Source organism: Cyprinodon tularosa, unplaced genomic scaffold (genome assembly GCF_016077235.1).
Source record: "Cyprinodon tularosa strain WSP-4 unplaced genomic scaffold, ASM1607723v1 ctg456, whole genome shotgun sequence".
In the NCBI taxonomy this organism is placed as follows: Eukaryota; Metazoa; Chordata; class Actinopteri; order Cyprinodontiformes; family Cyprinodontidae; genus Cyprinodon; species Cyprinodon tularosa.
In genome coordinates this window covers 107,468-123,793 of record NW_024039181.1, presented here as the reverse complement: position 1 = coordinate 123,793, position 16,326 = coordinate 107,468, and the positions used below count along the sequence as shown (strand labels likewise).

Genomic DNA, 16,326 nt, shown 5'->3' with positions numbered 1-16,326 from the left:
CTGGAGTAGGAAAGGGAGGAGGAGGCGAGACTGACTGGCAAGAGACAGGAGAGACAGGTGAAGGACAGGAGAGACGGGACCATGAAGGTGATGAGGATGCAACAACCAGCTTCCACAAACAAGAAGGGGACATTAGGGACTTAGGGGGAAAGCATGATGGTCCTAAACAAGTGAAGTTGTCCCACTATCCCCTGGGGCAAATTTGGAGTAAAAAAACGTTAATTTAATTCAAAATGGTTTGAGCTTTTCCTGGTTAAAAAAGAAAGCCTTGTTATCAAGGATATGCAGTGTGTTTTCAACTTGCTTGATAACATCATATTCCCAACACTAAAGCAGGTCATCCAGATCTCCCTCACCATCCCAGTCTACAGCTGTAGTTGTGAAAGGTCATTCAGTGTGTTGAGAAGGATCCACACTTGGCTGAGGAGCACAATGGGACAAGATAGGCTCCATCATCTTGCTATTTTATCAGTTGAAAAGGAAGAACTTTCTAAGCTGAGTCACAAGTGATTGACCACTTTGCAAAAATGAAAAATAGGAGGTACACTTTAATGCTAAAAAAATAAAAGGAAAACTTAGTTCGGGTTGAGTTAAACTTTCCCCTGAACTAAAACTCGGAAACCTAGGAATTAATGATTACTTCAGAATGTGTATAAGGAAACTTTTTATTTTTAAAGTTGTTGATGTCTTATTTTTTATAGCTGCAATGTTGAAAATGTTCATGTTTGTTAAAACAAATATGCTCTTATACTCATTAATATCTCAACTGGTAATTTTGGTAGGAATGTATCAGGGTTGGGCAGTGTGCTTGTCTGTATTTATGTATGGAAGGAGGGGCATATGCACTAGGGGGCCAGTGCCCCAGTAAAGCTTTGTGCCTAGCAACGCCCCTGCATCTACATATATAAACATCTTTTAGATTTTTTAGGTCACTTTACCTACCAAGTAAAATCAAGTTTAAATACACTCATTAAAAAAACAAATGTGTTGTTTTTTGTTGACGTTCTGCAGTAATATGTCAGAATCTGACCCTTGATCCAACAAACGATTCGACTATGATTTCCCCTCTGCTGGTAGACCGCATTTATTTAAAGTCTCATAATCACATTTCCTCAGACTGTCAGAAGATCGCAGAAAATGTACGTAATTCTCAGTTGCCAAAGTGTTTTTGTAAAATCCCTGATGTTGATATGAACTCAGGCTGGTTTGGAACGGGCACAGAACAAGCCTGGCACCGTTCTTAGAAACGTCATAGAACAAATTATTATCCTCATAAAAAATGAGACTCTTCACTGTATTTTGCATCTTATATTTCACTGTCAAGTTTCTGTTTGCATGTTTTTTTACATTATAAGAATAAACCAGTTATCTATCCCTGCATGTTTTTCCATTTCTCCATCAGCAGCTGTTTTTAAAGGCAGGCGTTAGGACGGCTGCCGTTCATGTTCCTCTGTTTGGACGTCTTCTCTCCAGCTGCTACTCTTCATGTTTCCAGCTGCTTATCGGTGTTTAGCCAGTCGCACCGGCAGCTCTGCAGGCAGAGGGCTGACGTTCAGATGATTTAATGTCAGGCTGTTGTTCTTCAGACGCTGGGGGAAACGGATAAAATTTAATTTACGCAGATGGTTTAGTAATTGATGGAGGTTATATGCAGGATAAAGAGAAGTACAGTCCGACTTGTTTGACTTGTTTTATCCTCCTTGTTCAGCCAAACCTGTGGATGACATTTTTAGGTTTCCTGAGTTAGATCGAAGAAGAAAAGTGGGGATGAGGTGGAAAAAAAGCAGAATGATGCAGGACTTGCTGGGATTTTGACCAATGAATAAAATGCGTGCAGCAGCAGGAGAGCTTTCATTAAATGTCCCTTTTCTTTGGCTGTTTGTCTGTAGGATGATGAAGCACTGATGATGACTGAGGACCTGTTTCGGGTAAGGCCCGACTGAAAGCCCTCTGTCATGCAAGCACTCTGGTGTTGTTTGGTCTATCACCTTGATTCTGATCAGAAAAGTGATCAAAAGTTTAGATCCTTCACCGCCGATGTGATGGTTTGGTTTGTGCGCGTCTCCATGTGGTGGTGGTGCCATTTTATTCATTTTCTGATAGTGGGTTACACTATCTGGTCTGTGTGTCTGTTTTCATCCAGATTTCTTTTCAATGACTTCTATGTTGTACATTTTGCCCCAAACTAATCTTTTTATCTTCAATGAAAATGAAAAACAAAACAAAAGACTGGCTTAAGGTCGGTTTCTGCTTAATGGGGCTACAAGATCAGCTTGACGTAGTCACCGCTGCACTCCAGACCGCCTGCCCAAAGCAAAGCCTGCAGCCTCCACGGTTCCTCCCGCTTAGTTTAATATGATGCATTTAAAAAATCCCCATCAGCATTCAGCATATGTGCAGTTTCTGCCCAGATATTTTATTTTTGTTGTAGATTTTTGTAACGGACAAATAGGATCATTCAAAACTGCTTTTTTTTATGAACTGTTTGTTCTCTACTAAAAGATGATTTATTATTTAAATTTTAAAACCTCTCCATTGGCTTATTTCAGTAGGATAATATCTAATCATCTTATTTTATCTGTAAAATTAGTCATTACATTGACAGATGATCTTATTTACATGCTGAAATTCAGGAGAAACACACTTATTTTAAAGCTACAGTGTGTAATAATTACAGGGATATACAGTCAGAAATGTAATATATTATACATAACTATGTTATTTATCATCATCTACGAGCTCAGCCTCTTAACCTTAATATTTGCGTTGCCGTAGAATTCGTTATTTATAATTACATAGGAGCGGGTCTCGCAGCCATGGAGGCAGACATCTTTGCGCTACGGCAGCGCAGAGCCAACAAACCCGTGATTGCGAGATCGCCCATTACGCTCGAAAATAACTACGGCAAGTTGAGAGAGATGAACTGAGACGGTACTGAACAATAAATGGCAGTATTAAAATTATCTATGTAAACAAACCTCATCACTTGAGAAGGTAGGTGATGCGGACGTCGTGGAAGACATTTTGTCCCTTAATGCTCGCCGTACTGTTGGGGGGGAGAAGCGGTGGGGGGGAGATGTTCAAATTGCTGCAGTCTGGACTTTAGATGTCGCTGAAAATTCCACACTGTAGCTTTAAGACATTTTCACTTATTTTATTCCCATATTTTTCATGCCTTTATGCTCGACATTTATGGGTGTGTTTTTTTAGTGGTTGCATGCTAAGAACACAAACAATCCTCATGACGTTTAAAGTGCATAGCTTTATCAATCATTTTGGCTAATTGAAATAAGAAATGATGGTGCTGTACATACAGGCATAGACCATTGCAGAGTTTTCAGCATACAACCGTTATGAAGGGGTTACACTTTTATTTACTAATCCAAAGCTAAAAAAATTAGCTGCCAGAAGTTTTTGTGGAATTGCATATCTGGAAGAGATCAGGTATACATGAGTGATATAAAAGAATTTGTTTCTTAAAAAAAATTATTAACCCTCTCAGGCTCAAATTAAGTTGTAGTTGCTGGAAAATTCTGATATTTGGACTAAATGATCATATGGGGTAGTAATATACAATTCAGACTTTTATTTTGAAAGAGACCTTCACATGCAATGAATTCTGGGATGTTGCAGATTTGCAACAGTGGCCCGGAGTGGTAAATTAACACTGAAGACTGAATCTGATATGAACGTTAACTTTATTTGAATGTCACAAACAAAATTAACAAAACAAAATTCGAAAAAAATTCCAACGACATCTCAAAACCTCTTGAGAAGTACGTTTCTGTTAAACTGTTGCTCAAAACATAGGCAAACTAGTAGATAAAGCATGTAGCATCCATTGGTACCTGTTTGGGCACACGTTGCAAATCCACAACATTGAAATCAAGATGCCTCTGGTGAAAAACTCAGAGGAGATAAAATCTACTAACTGGCATGTGTCATATCTATACACATTCATGATACATCTGATGTAGTATTAATTTCAAAATAATGGAAATTGGTATTGATACTTACATGAAATTGGTGCTTAGAGAATCTTTTCCAGTGACACCAAGGACTCAGCCATGTTGAAAGTGAGTCAGCAGTGCCATCTGGTGAGCTGGAGAGAAACTGTTTGTTGCAAATGCACAACTAAGTCCTTCTGTTGTACTTCTGAGTAACAAAAGCTTTAAAAATATGGATGTTGAGTAATTAGCTAAGTAGCATTTAACTGTTGCAAATCTGCAACATCTGCCTGGAGAGGGTTAGCCTTTTAAACAATGTGGAGGACTCATGAATCATTCATAATTCATCAACCTCTTGTCGCTCCAGAACAGGACTCATCCAGCTGCCCTGCCCTCTGTTTTGCTCCAGTCTCTGTCCATTTTCTCTCTCCTATCATAAGGTAAATTCCAATTAACTCTGTAGAATCCAGGTGTGTTATGCTTAGTTGAAACCAGCCAGCAGCAGATGGGAGCTCCTTGTAGTTGATCATACAGTGAGGCAGCAGGAAGGGCGCTTAAAGATCCAGGGGCAATCAGGAGACACGCAAATCTAGGTTAAAATAATTTCTTTCCATCCATCCATTTTCTGACACGCTTATCCCTGCTGGGGTCATGAGGGGGGCTGGTTCCTATCTCCAGCTGTCCATGGGTGAGAGGCGGGGTATATCCTGTCGTCAGTCCATCTCAGGGCATCATTGATTATGATTTACATGATTAAGATACATTTTTTGGCAATATTGATACATCGTTTATGAATAGTCCTCCTGTAAATATTCTGCTTTTGACCTAATAAAAAACACTATCCATTGCACGGTCTACACGGTCTACGTCCCTCCTTATCTGCTCACCAATGTCGCTTATAACTCTGTAATCTATCCCGTTTTTCCTGCTTGAACTCGTTAGCTCGGGTTACAGGGTTCTGACGACATCCTGGCTTTCCTCTTTATCTTTCTATACACGTCAACCTAAAGTCTGATTAACTTTTCCGCTTGCACAGACTTGTTTTCATGCTAAGCTGTTAGCCGAAATGCTAGGCTAATGTTAGCATGCTCATTTCCCGATTTTGACACGACTTTAATTTGTAAAGTCTTTTGATGCATCTTCAGCTTTTAAAACAAAATTTCATATCAAAGGTTGATTTCATGTCTCTTCAATTTTTAAACGTTTGTTTTGAACATCATAAAATGTAATAAATATAATTTCAGCTGCTTTCCTCTTGTTTTATCGGCTGTGTAGCTAATTGCAAAGGGGAAATAACCATGCTGCTTTACTTTTTTGTGTAATACTGAAGGAAAAATGCACCATGCCCAATTTTATGTTTTTGCTATCCAAATCAAAACACTAAATGTTTTTTTATTTTATTATTATTCTATTGATGGTTGTTTTTCAAGGAAATGATTAGCGAGACGGGTGCAGGTTAAAATTTGTCAATAATTAATTTATTTGACAGACAGGTTAGGAAAGACTTCATCATGATGACTAAAATACTCAGGAGTATTAAACAATTTAAATATGTAGGGTAAATAATAGCGTACACAGAGTTTTAAAAGCTGGCAATACTGATTAGTTTTTGTTGTGACGCCATTTTTTTGTCGCTTCAGTAGGAAGACTGTAGAGATTCCTGAGGATACTGGTGATGGCTGCACTTAAACTCTATTCTGCATTGATTGGAGTCTTTTCAAAATGGGAAAAACCCACTGTGAAATGATTAAAGCTCTGTCGTCATGGAGATACACATTTATTCTCTCTCTGCTGAACATCAAGCACATCTTGTGAAGAAGCAACCGGTTGTAACGTGCACATCGCTCCACGTATGCTTTTACTTTTAAAAATAGATTTTACAATGAAGACAGGAAGTGCTTTTAAGGGTTGTCTGGTAACGACGGCTGGAATATCAGCTCATTTGTGCAAACAGATATATATCTGGGTGTACATAAATAATGTAATTATGGTATTAAAATTAGTTATTTTTTATCCTTAACTCACTAAAGAAAGCTATAACATCTTTAAAAATGTTCTGGGACTTTTTCTGAGACAATTTAATGTTTAATTTCTTATAATATTAAGCAGGTCTTTAATTTAATGTTTAAAATAAAAAAGGCAGCCTTTTATGTCTTTGTTTTGTGTAATTAAATTTTAAAAACTTAAAGGAATTAACCAGCGGTTCATTGTTTTTTTTTTTGTGTGTTTTTTTCTCCATTTTGAAACTGAAAACCAGAAATGAAACCATACAGGAATTTTACAGCCAACGCTTTTAGAATTTCCTGATTTTCACTAGAAGTGAGGAATCAAACTTTACAGATGAGAGATGATAGACCAGCAGAAATAATCCCTTTTTGGTTGCGCTGTCAGGATTTAAATTATTAGCTGTATTTTTCCCCTGCTGTCCACTACTGTTTTACCACTACTGTACATGTTTGTAAATTTCCTCTTTCTGCTCCTGATGTAGGAGCCGGTTTCTGCTGTGACTCTCTCTCCTCCCGATCCTTCTTTCCATGCCTCTTCCCCCGACGACACAGCCAGCCAGGTAGGAAGCATCAGGTCCTGCAGTCTGCATGTTTTTTTTTTTTTTGCTTGACTGCCTCACTACATGCTCAATATGTTTAATTGAACTAGCATAGCCATACATGCCCAAACAAGTTTTAAAACTCATCAGTTTAGGGATAAAATTGAGAAATAATCAACTGATTCTCAGTGATTAACTGGATTTGCTCTGTCAGGTTTTCTGCTTTTATTGCACAAAGCATTGCTGCTAAAGCACATAATGATCGTCCGTCTTTCGTTATCATTTTAATTCCATCCATTAATGTCTGTAGTGTGTGGCATCGCAAAGCCAGCATCACACCGCCTGCAGCTTTTGCTTCTCATGCAGATATTTTCCCCATATTTTCATCCTCATTCGTTAATGTCATCCTTTCTCATCCTTCCATCCATCCGTGTGATTGTGAAGGCCACCAGATCACCCAGACCCTTGCAGGTGGATGACAGACACCCCTGGAGAAGGAAGGTGACCCACTTAATAAACTTCATGGTGCTCTAACAAAGTCGACGCCCCCTGTTATGTCATTCAGCACTGATCCGGTTCTGCCCAAATAGTCCTATAGCTCAGCCTGATTAACTAGACTAGTGTGAGGTTAAATGTGTATTTTAGTCTGGCCCCGTTGAATGAGACATTGGAAGATTGTTGATGAGAACAACCATGTCGGTGCCCATTGGCCAACGCTCTAACCAATGAGCGCAACTGACTGTGACGAAGTAAGTACGACAGAAAGCTGGTGGGGGAGTGTAAACAGACTGTCGATAAAACGGCGAATACGTCCTTCTCAAAACTGACTGAGCGTAGAACCTCTTCCTGCTCACGTTTCAACGAAAATCCCAAGTCTAATCCTTCCAAAACTACGGAAGAATACGGAGCCCCTCTGATGACATGGTCAAAAAAAATTTTTTGATTGTGGTAGTATTTCGTGGCCACGCAATAAGTATAACGTGCGCACGAAATACTAGTTCGTGGCCACGCAATAAGTATAACGTGCGCACGAAATACTAGTTCGTGGCCACGCAATAAGTATAATGTGCGCACGAAATACTTATTAATAATATTAATATCATTCCTGGATAACTGGGTAAGCAAATCGAGCGCGCCTTCTCTAAGGTCTAAGGTGCGCTCGATTTGCTTACCCAGTCGGTCTCCGCCAGTCACGTGACATTTGTTGCTAAGACACCATTTTAGGTGGAAAAGGCGTAGTGTAAACAACCGCAGCATAGCTAAACGAAGGACTAAAGGCCCGTTTACATAGCAGCCTGTCCAAGATAAGTCATTACAGTTAACATAAGCCTGAAAACAGGGGTGGATTTATTGATATTATTAATAAGTATTTCGTGCGCACGTTATACTTATTGCGTGGCCGCGAAATACTACTTTGTGCGCACGAAATACTACTTCGTGGCCACAATTAAAATTTTTTTTCGACCATGTCATCAGAGGGGCTCCGTAGAGAGGATTAGGGCCACTGACAAAAAAAAAAAAAAGTTAACTGCTTTTTACATTTTATTTTAGTTTAACATTGGAAAAAAAAGTCAGAATTCTGACTTTTTTCTCAGAATTCTGACTTTTTTCTCAGAATTCTGACTTTTTTCTCAGAATTCTCAGATTTTCTCAGAATTTCTCAGACTTTTTTCTCAGAATTCTGACTTTAATCTCAGAATGTTGGATCTTAGTGTAGATGGGCACCATGAAGGAAGAGATGTGGAGCACTCAGCTTCACTGACAAAAATTTGAGTTGTTTGAGGTGGCCAGTGACACATTGGTAGAAAATGACGGAATTAGGCAACTTTTTACGTTACCGAGGGGTCCCCTCATTAATGGAGGAGCAGAATGTCATTAAAACAAGAGAGCTAGTCTCTAAAACAGACATGGCTATGGCTTGATGCTAACATGTTTGTTAGCTGTCAGAATTCTGAGATTAAAGTCAGAATTCTGAGAAAAAAGTCAGAATTATGAGATGAAAGACAGAATTTTGAGATGAAAGTCAAAATTTTGAGATGAAAGTCAGAATTCTGAGAAAAAAGTCAGAATTCTGAGATGAAAGACAGAATTTTGAGATGAAAGTCAGAATTCTGAGATGAAACTTAGAATTCTGAGATGAAAGTTAGAATTCTGAGAAAAAAGTCAGAATTCTGAGAAAAAAGTCAGAATTCTGAGATGAAAGACAGAATTTTGAGAATTCTGAGAAAAAGTCAGAATTCTGAGAAAAAAGTCAGAATTCTGAGATGAAAGTCAGAATTCTGAGAAAAAAGTCAGAATTCTGAGAAAAAAGTCAGAATTATGAGATGAAAGACAGAATTTTGAGATGAAAGTCAGAATTCTGAGATGAAAGTCAGAATTCTGAGAAGAAAGTCAGAATTCTGAGAAGAAAGTCAGAATTCTGAGAAGAAAGTCAGAATTCTGAGAAGAAAGTCAGAATTCTGAGATGAAAGTCAGAATTTTGAGATGAAAGTCAGAATTCTGAGAATTCTGAGAAAAAGTCAGAATTCTGAGAAAAAAGTCAGAATTCTGAGATGAAAGTCAGAATTCTGAGAAAAAAGTCAGAATTCTGAGATGAAAGACAGAATTTTGAGATGAAAGTCAGAATTCTGAGAAAAAAGTCAGAATTCTGAGATGAAAGTCAGAATTTTGAGATGAAAGTCAGAATTCTGAGAATTCTGAGAAAAAGTCAGAATTCTGAGAAAAAAGTCAGAATTCTGAGAAAAAAGTCAGAATTATGAGATGAAAGACAGAATTTTGAGATGAAAGTCAGAATTCTGAGAAGAAAGTCAGAATTCTGAGAAGAAAGTCAGAATTCTGAGATGAAAGTCAGAATTTTGAGATGAAAGTCAGAATTCTGAGAATTCTGAGAAAAAGTCAGAATTCTGAGAAAAAAGTCAGAATTCTGAGAAAAAAGTCAGAATTCTGAGAAAAAAGTCAGAATTCTGAGAAAAAAGTCAGAATTATGAGATGAAAGACAGAATTTTGAGATGAAAGTCAGAATTCTGAGAAGAAAGTCAGAATTCTGAGATGAAAGTCAGAATTTTGAGATGAAAGTCAGAATTCTGAGAATTCTGAGAAAAAGTCAGAATTCTGAGAAAAAAGTCAGAATTCTGAGATGAAAGTCAGAATTCTGAGAAAAAAGTCAGAATTCTGAGAAAAAAGTCAGAATTATGAGATGAAAGACAGAATTATGAGATGAAAGACAGAATTTTGAGATGAAAGTCAGAATTCTGAGAAAAAAGTCAGAATTCTGAGATGAAAGTCAGAATTTTGAGATGAAAGTCAGAATTCTGAGATGAAAGTCAGAATTTTGAGATGAAAGTCAGAATTTTGAGATGAAAGTCAGAATTTTGAGATGAAAGTCAGAATTTTGAGATGAAAGTCAGAATTCTGAGATGAAAGTCAGAATTCTGAGATGAAAGTCAGAATTATGAGAATTCTGAGATGAAAGTTAGAATTCTGAGAAAAAAGTCAGAATTCTGACAAAAAAGTCAGAATTCTGAGAAAAAATTCAGAATTCTGAGAATTCTGAGAAAAAAGTCAGTATTTTGAGAAAAAAGTCAGAATTCTGAGATGAAAGTCAGAATTCTGACTTTTTTCCCCATACTAAACTGAAATAAAACTTAAAAATCTGTTAACTTTTTTTTTTCAGTGGCCCTAATCCTCTTCCGTACAAAACTGATTCCAAATCCGAGTCCAACGAGAACTGTTCAACAGTTGTTGCCATGTTCTTTGTTGTGTTTTTTCCAGTGTCTTGATGCTTTGTCGTCACACCGTCAAAACCCCGCCCGCTTTGCATCCAAAATTCAAAACACATCACTGCGTTGTGATTGGCCAGCCAGTCCTAGGGCCTGGGGCGTTGATCGAGGCTAGACCTCTCTAAGGCAATAATGATTTTGGCCACTGGCGGATAGGGGTAGTTTACTAGGCTACTGCAGTAGCCTAAATTAAAAAATTCAAATACAAATATTTCAATGAAAATCTGATGATAGACTGAATCTGAAGGTAGTTTGTCTGAATTGATTTTTATTCTTAAAATAAATTGACCCATTCCAGCCTCAGCGCCCCTGATCTAAAGCTTGGTTTATGCTTGATGTGTCCACTCAGCCATTTTTAGCTTCCACCTCTGTCTATGCGGCGTCTGTTGGGAAGGAATTTTCACGAGTACCTAGGAAAATTGGTAACTACACGGACAGATCAGCGTGGAAAAACATGGTTGGCAAATGTATACATTTTGAGACAGTCTGTAAATCAGCCAGTATCAACAGATTATGAAAAAACTCCAGGGAAATGCTCTTGGACAGCATGAAGAAGCTTTGGTGAAGTTATAAAAGACTGTGTTTCCTGTTATATCATTTAATGGAGTCGGGTTAGTGTGTAGAGGTGTAGAACACGCCCCCCCTGGAGCCGCAGAGACTATAAATGAGGGAGCTACAGGAGCTACAAAATTTAAACTTGACTAAGTCAATTTTTCTTGTAATAAGTGTATTTAAGACAATTTACCAAAGGAATAAGATGATGTACAGTGGAAATAGTGAGAGACTATCAAGAGCTTAATTTCAAATTATCTGATCATTTTTATCTGCTCAAATTAAGGGCAAATACACAGATTTTAAGAAATGTTTGGTTAATTTTTGATCAGTTTTTGCCGTGTTGACTGAACTGAAATCAGGGCAGTTAGGCAGCCAGCCGCATTAGTATCAAGGTGAGGTTCTTTACCAGGAAAGCCTTAAAGTGTGTAGTTACTCAGCCTAGAGTACGATAGGTTTAAACAGTATCACTGCATGCCATCTTTTATTGGTTTTACCTAAACCCTTAAATGTTCTTTGTTAGAAACAAAGATGTGAGATCTAAGTTGTGTGTTTGCGTTCCTTTATTATGCGGTGAAGATTAGCTGTGATGGAGTTCATGCGATGAGCTGTTCCTCCATATTTTTCCAGAGAACAGCAGAGGCTGAGACGGAGAGCCAGAGCATGGAGGCTCACATGTCCATCCAGGAGAGGAAGCAGCTGATCGAGGCTCGGGAGGAGGCCTGGAAGACCAAAGGCCACGGAGCCGCTAACGACTCCTCCCAGTTCACAGTGGCTGCGCGAATGGTGAAGAAAGGTCAGAGGATGAACTGAGCGTATAGATCTGAGAGAGGAGGGATATTTTTTTCCATACGCCCAGATTATCACGCTGTTTTTAACCATCTAGATCTTATTTCTGCAGGGCTGGCCTCTCCCTCTGCTCTCCTCTCCCCCCTCCAGACCAAATCAAAGAACAGTCTTGCTGTCTCCAAACCTCAGGAAGGTACGTTTTATTACCTTTTATTTAACACTGATGTACTGAATTTCCTTAAGTTAATTTAATGGAATTAGTGATGCCTTCAGGCTCTGTTGGATAAATAACATCTCTTGAGTCCTCTCCTGTCATTAGACACACAAAAAAAAAAAGGAAATAGTTAAGTGTATTCGGATATTTAACTGCTCTGAATCCTTCAAGTTTCAGAGGCATTTATTAAGATTTCCAAAAACGGCATTAACCGTACTTTCCGTTGCCTTCATGGCAGCGCAGTGGCGGTTCTAGACCAAATGTACCAGGGGGCCAGGAGGGGGCCAGTGTTGTTTTCAAGGGGGCACAGAAAAAAGTGAAAGAAAAAACATGGCAAGGGATTCAAATAAATTAAGAGAGCTGCATAAAGTAAAATTTCAATTCAATTAGGTTCAATTAAAACTCTATTTCTTATTAGGTCAATATATTTTACATATGGGATTTTTACATATTTTTGACATAATTTAAGTTCAAATTACCTTTTTTTTTTATAAAATCTGAATTAGAACTGAAGAAAAGCTGATAAATTCACCTGTAAAAGTAGAGCATTAAGAAAAACATTTAATAGATGAAAACTGGGATCCTGTCTCAATACCACGGAAGCCTCATTATCACCTTATTGTTTTTAAATTATTAGTAAAACAGAATTTGTATTATGTCTTCAGTGCAGGGGCCAGGACATGAGCTACAGGGGCTCTGGCTGCCGTTGGCCCCTGTCTAGAACCGCCCATGTGGCAGCGACTTGTTTTTATCCTGAGTGAGATGAGTCGATGCTTCAAGTGTGAGAAGCAGTTACTGTTTACAGGGATTTATACAAGTTCTGAATCAATAATTGATGAGCTGACATTTTCAGAGACCCAGCTTCACGATTTTTATTATCTTTTTCCTTTATTTTACTCCAATTTTCTTCCGCTGTCCTTAGCGGTGTTGTATGGGTGATACGTTGCAATGTGTGGATCAGTCATAAATTCTGAGTTTTATTGTGAATTTTGCTTTTCAGTATTCTTTATGCTTAAGCCATTATATTAGATTAATACAGGAACATTAGTGTAACTCCGTCTATGTGGCCGTTATCACTTCAGAAATATTTCCTTCTGGATGTAGAGGTGCAAATGATAATGGATGCTAAAGGTTTTTCAATTGTTTTCACATTTTAGGTTTTGTCTTACAAAAAAAAATAATGTTTTTTGTTTAGATATATAATATTTGAATATGCAAGCTTAATTTTTATGTAACAGTAGTTTGTTTTCCACATTTTTAAATGTTTGGATTTCAGTTTGAGACGATTGCTTTAGAGTCTGAAGGCTCGATCTGAATAGCTCCTACCTCATGGTCCTTGTGCCTATTCCTTCACCTTTTGTGAGGTCAACAGTAAGAAAATGATCCAGGGTAGGAACGGCTGTGGTGAATCCAGATGTCATTACATGGAGCACACACACATGAATAATGCTGGTCAACAACCTTCTGGAAATGACTACAAAAAATACCCAAACAAAATAGTTTTTTTCAAAACCCAAAACATTTGAAGGTGGTTACATTAGCATGTGTCACAAAGAAATAATGAATAATGTGTTGTTGTTAAACTCCAGGAGGTCGTCTGTGCCCATACATCCTCTCGCACAAAGGATTATGGGTAACTTTATAGCTTCTAGCGATGGCTAGGGAAGGCAGAAGTTCCTAATGCTAAATGAATCAGTACTGTGAAGCATCCTGCTTCCTTTTTATACCTCCTTCCTAACTGCCAGCTCTATTCTGATAACTTTTATTATGGTGACACTGGAGTTTCGCCGTGGCTGAAGTGTCATTGGCTGATTAAAGCTATTTGGATTGAGCCATTGTCTTATATTTTAATGGGAGTGGCGGCCTAGTGGTTAGGGCATAGAGCTTCCTGAGGTTCTAAATTCGAGCCCCACTCCCACAGTCTGCCACTCTGGCTCCCTGAGCAAAGACCCTTAACCCCACAGTGCTAAACATATTTCTCCAATGTGAGATCAATAAAGTTTAGTTATTATTATTATGATTATTGGAGATGCAATGTGGCTAGCGCACTAAGCATTGCTAAAATAGCAGTCTACAGGTTCATAACTGTTCAGTCTATGTAGCCTAAAATCCCATCACATCCTCTAAAAGCGGTGTATTAATTCGGTTGTGCTCTAAAATAAACATGATATTTTATATGGGTGTTCAAGCCAAAAAGAAACTAACCTATGGGGGGGTGTTCTTCATGATCAATGTGCTTAAACCTCTAAAGTAAAGAGAAGCTAGTTTTTCATTCTGACCAACATTGTTGTTCATCTGGCTCTGTCATGGTTTACAGACGGCCTCCATTTTCCAGGAAAATCTGACTTGTGTTGTTCGATTGAATCGAATGTGTGTCTCTAACGGCTGTCTGTGTTCTAAGCAGAGATTAAGGCGGTCCCAGATCTCAACCTGGAGTCGGACACAAAGCTAGAGAAGCTCGAGTCGTTCCTTGGAAAGCTTAACAGTAAAGGTACGTCATTAATGAGATAAAGTTTTACATCCAGGTTGGTAAACTGTGCCTCAAAACAATGAAACATCCAAAAACTTGTAAATATCTATAATACTAAAGAATTTTACATTTTAATAGGAAAAACATTTTTTTATTTACTTACAGCCCAGTCTATGCTGCATGCATTATAAAGACTTTTATTTTATCAGAGAGATCCTGACAATCTTTTCAGTCATTACAGCTTTATTAACATTTTTGTTTTCAGGAAAACAATCAAACCAGTGCAACATATCACAACAGATTTGATAAGTTTTTGCGATAATGAACATGTGAAAACATTCGTCTTGTCTGTAGGGTTAATTTTGTTGCATTATTATTGAAATCTAAGCACATTTTTTGTAAATGTAAATAAAAAAAAAGCAGATTTTGAAAATGAAAACAAAATAAGAGAGGCTATCCAGGAATGATAGCATGACTAAAAAAAACGTAAAAAAAATAATAATTTCTGTTTTTTCTCAGAATAATTATTTTTCTATATATTTTTTTCATATTTTCTTTTTCTTTTACAAAAATATTTCCCCCAAGATTTTATTTTTTAAATTTTTTTTTATTATTACATTGAGTGAACTGGATTCTCCAATTTGCCTTTATATACCAGTCCTATTCTCTTCACTTTGGGTGGAGGGCTTTCCTCTGGAGTGAGGAGCAAAGTCTAATTTCTATTGGTCTGCATCGACATTAGCAACTTTTTAATTGGTTGATTATAGAGTTTTTGTATTTGGCAGAAGTAAGGAGAATGCAATCTGTGAAACCCAATTTGAAAAGAGTGCAATTCATATAACTTGATACAAAAAAAAAGTATGTGTGGACTCTGTGGTCTTAATAATCCTGAGAAAAAGAATATCAAAATGTATATGTATATAGCTCTTAATGAGTAATCATCAAACTTGGATGCCTGGCCTTAAGTTATGGTATGTATGGTGAGATATCAGCTTGTTTGATAGATATTTGCTCACAATGTTTTATATAACACATTTGCTCTTGTCACCTTATTAGAAAAGTGACCTTGTAAGCCTGCAAAATAGGAAAATATGTTTTTTTATGTTCCGAAAAAATGGTCAAATCCATATAAGAGAATCTGGCACATTTGTACACATTTGGCACAATTTGCCTAATGAAATCATTTCATGCAAAAAGACTCATCATCATCATAGCATGCACATAGATTTATGATACGAAGAACATTTTTAAACATGCAGTTTAAATTTTGTAACATTCATTGTTGGGATGTTTATCACCAAAACCAAGAAGTTCTGGAATTTATAATGCATCCATTTGCAGACATGTGGGATGTAGGATGTGCTTGTAATGCGCAATAATTTGGGTTTTTCCAACGTTATAAGCTAAAGTCAGGCGGGTGGTAAGAGGTTAAATAATTTGATATTTACTACCATAAAAACCAAAATCAAACATTTGTCCTGGTTTGTGTCCTCAGTGCCCGGACTGCCAGAGGCCACCATCACAGTGACTCAGCAAAAAGTCAAGGAAGTGATGAGCCTTGAAGATGAAACCTTCTCCAAGTTCTACCGTCATGTGGACGAACTCCCCACCAACGGCAACAAGGTGGAGATAGACGACGACTTCGACGCCATTTTTGACCCCGAGGTGCCAAAGTAAGCCTCGACCTTCAGACGGCAAAGATAAGAAACACAGAGAAAAAGCCGCCAGTCCGAGACGCTCTGACCTCATATCTCTGCTCTTCCAGATTGATTTCAGTCATGGTCCAACACAAGAGGGCGGTGCGACCGAACCGCAACGTTCAGTCCTCCAGGAACCCGCTGAAAAAGCTGGCAGCCAGAGAGGATATCAGGCACGAGTACACGGAGCAGAGGCTCAACATCGGCCTGCTGGAGAGCAAAAGGATGAAGGTGGAGAAGAGTAAGGAAAGATGAATCATGGCTTACTGGGAGATGGAAACAAAACTTCCCTGTTTATAATCTGATTTATTCTAATTCTAGTCAGCATGCTCA

The 16,326-nt window shown here is 37.9% G+C and overlaps 1 protein-coding gene across 1 annotated transcript in view; it reads left to right on the top strand.

Moving 5' to 3' along the window:
* svila (supervillin a) overlaps nt 1-16,326 on the top strand; it is a 110,996-nt gene that overhangs the window by 64,965 nt on the left and 29,705 nt on the right. The window contains exons 16-23 of the mRNA XM_038300767.1: nt 1,890-1,928; nt 6,436-6,513; nt 6,937-6,993; nt 11,454-11,619; nt 11,725-11,805; nt 14,231-14,317; nt 15,792-15,969; nt 16,062-16,234. Coding sequence (XP_038156695.1) covers nt 1,890-1,928; nt 6,436-6,513; nt 6,937-6,993; nt 11,454-11,619; nt 11,725-11,805; nt 14,231-14,317; nt 15,792-15,969; nt 16,062-16,234 — 859 coding nt within the window. The remainder of the gene's footprint in view (nt 1-1,889; nt 1,929-6,435; nt 6,514-6,936; nt 6,994-11,453; nt 11,620-11,724; nt 11,806-14,230; nt 14,318-15,791; nt 15,970-16,061; nt 16,235-16,326) is intronic.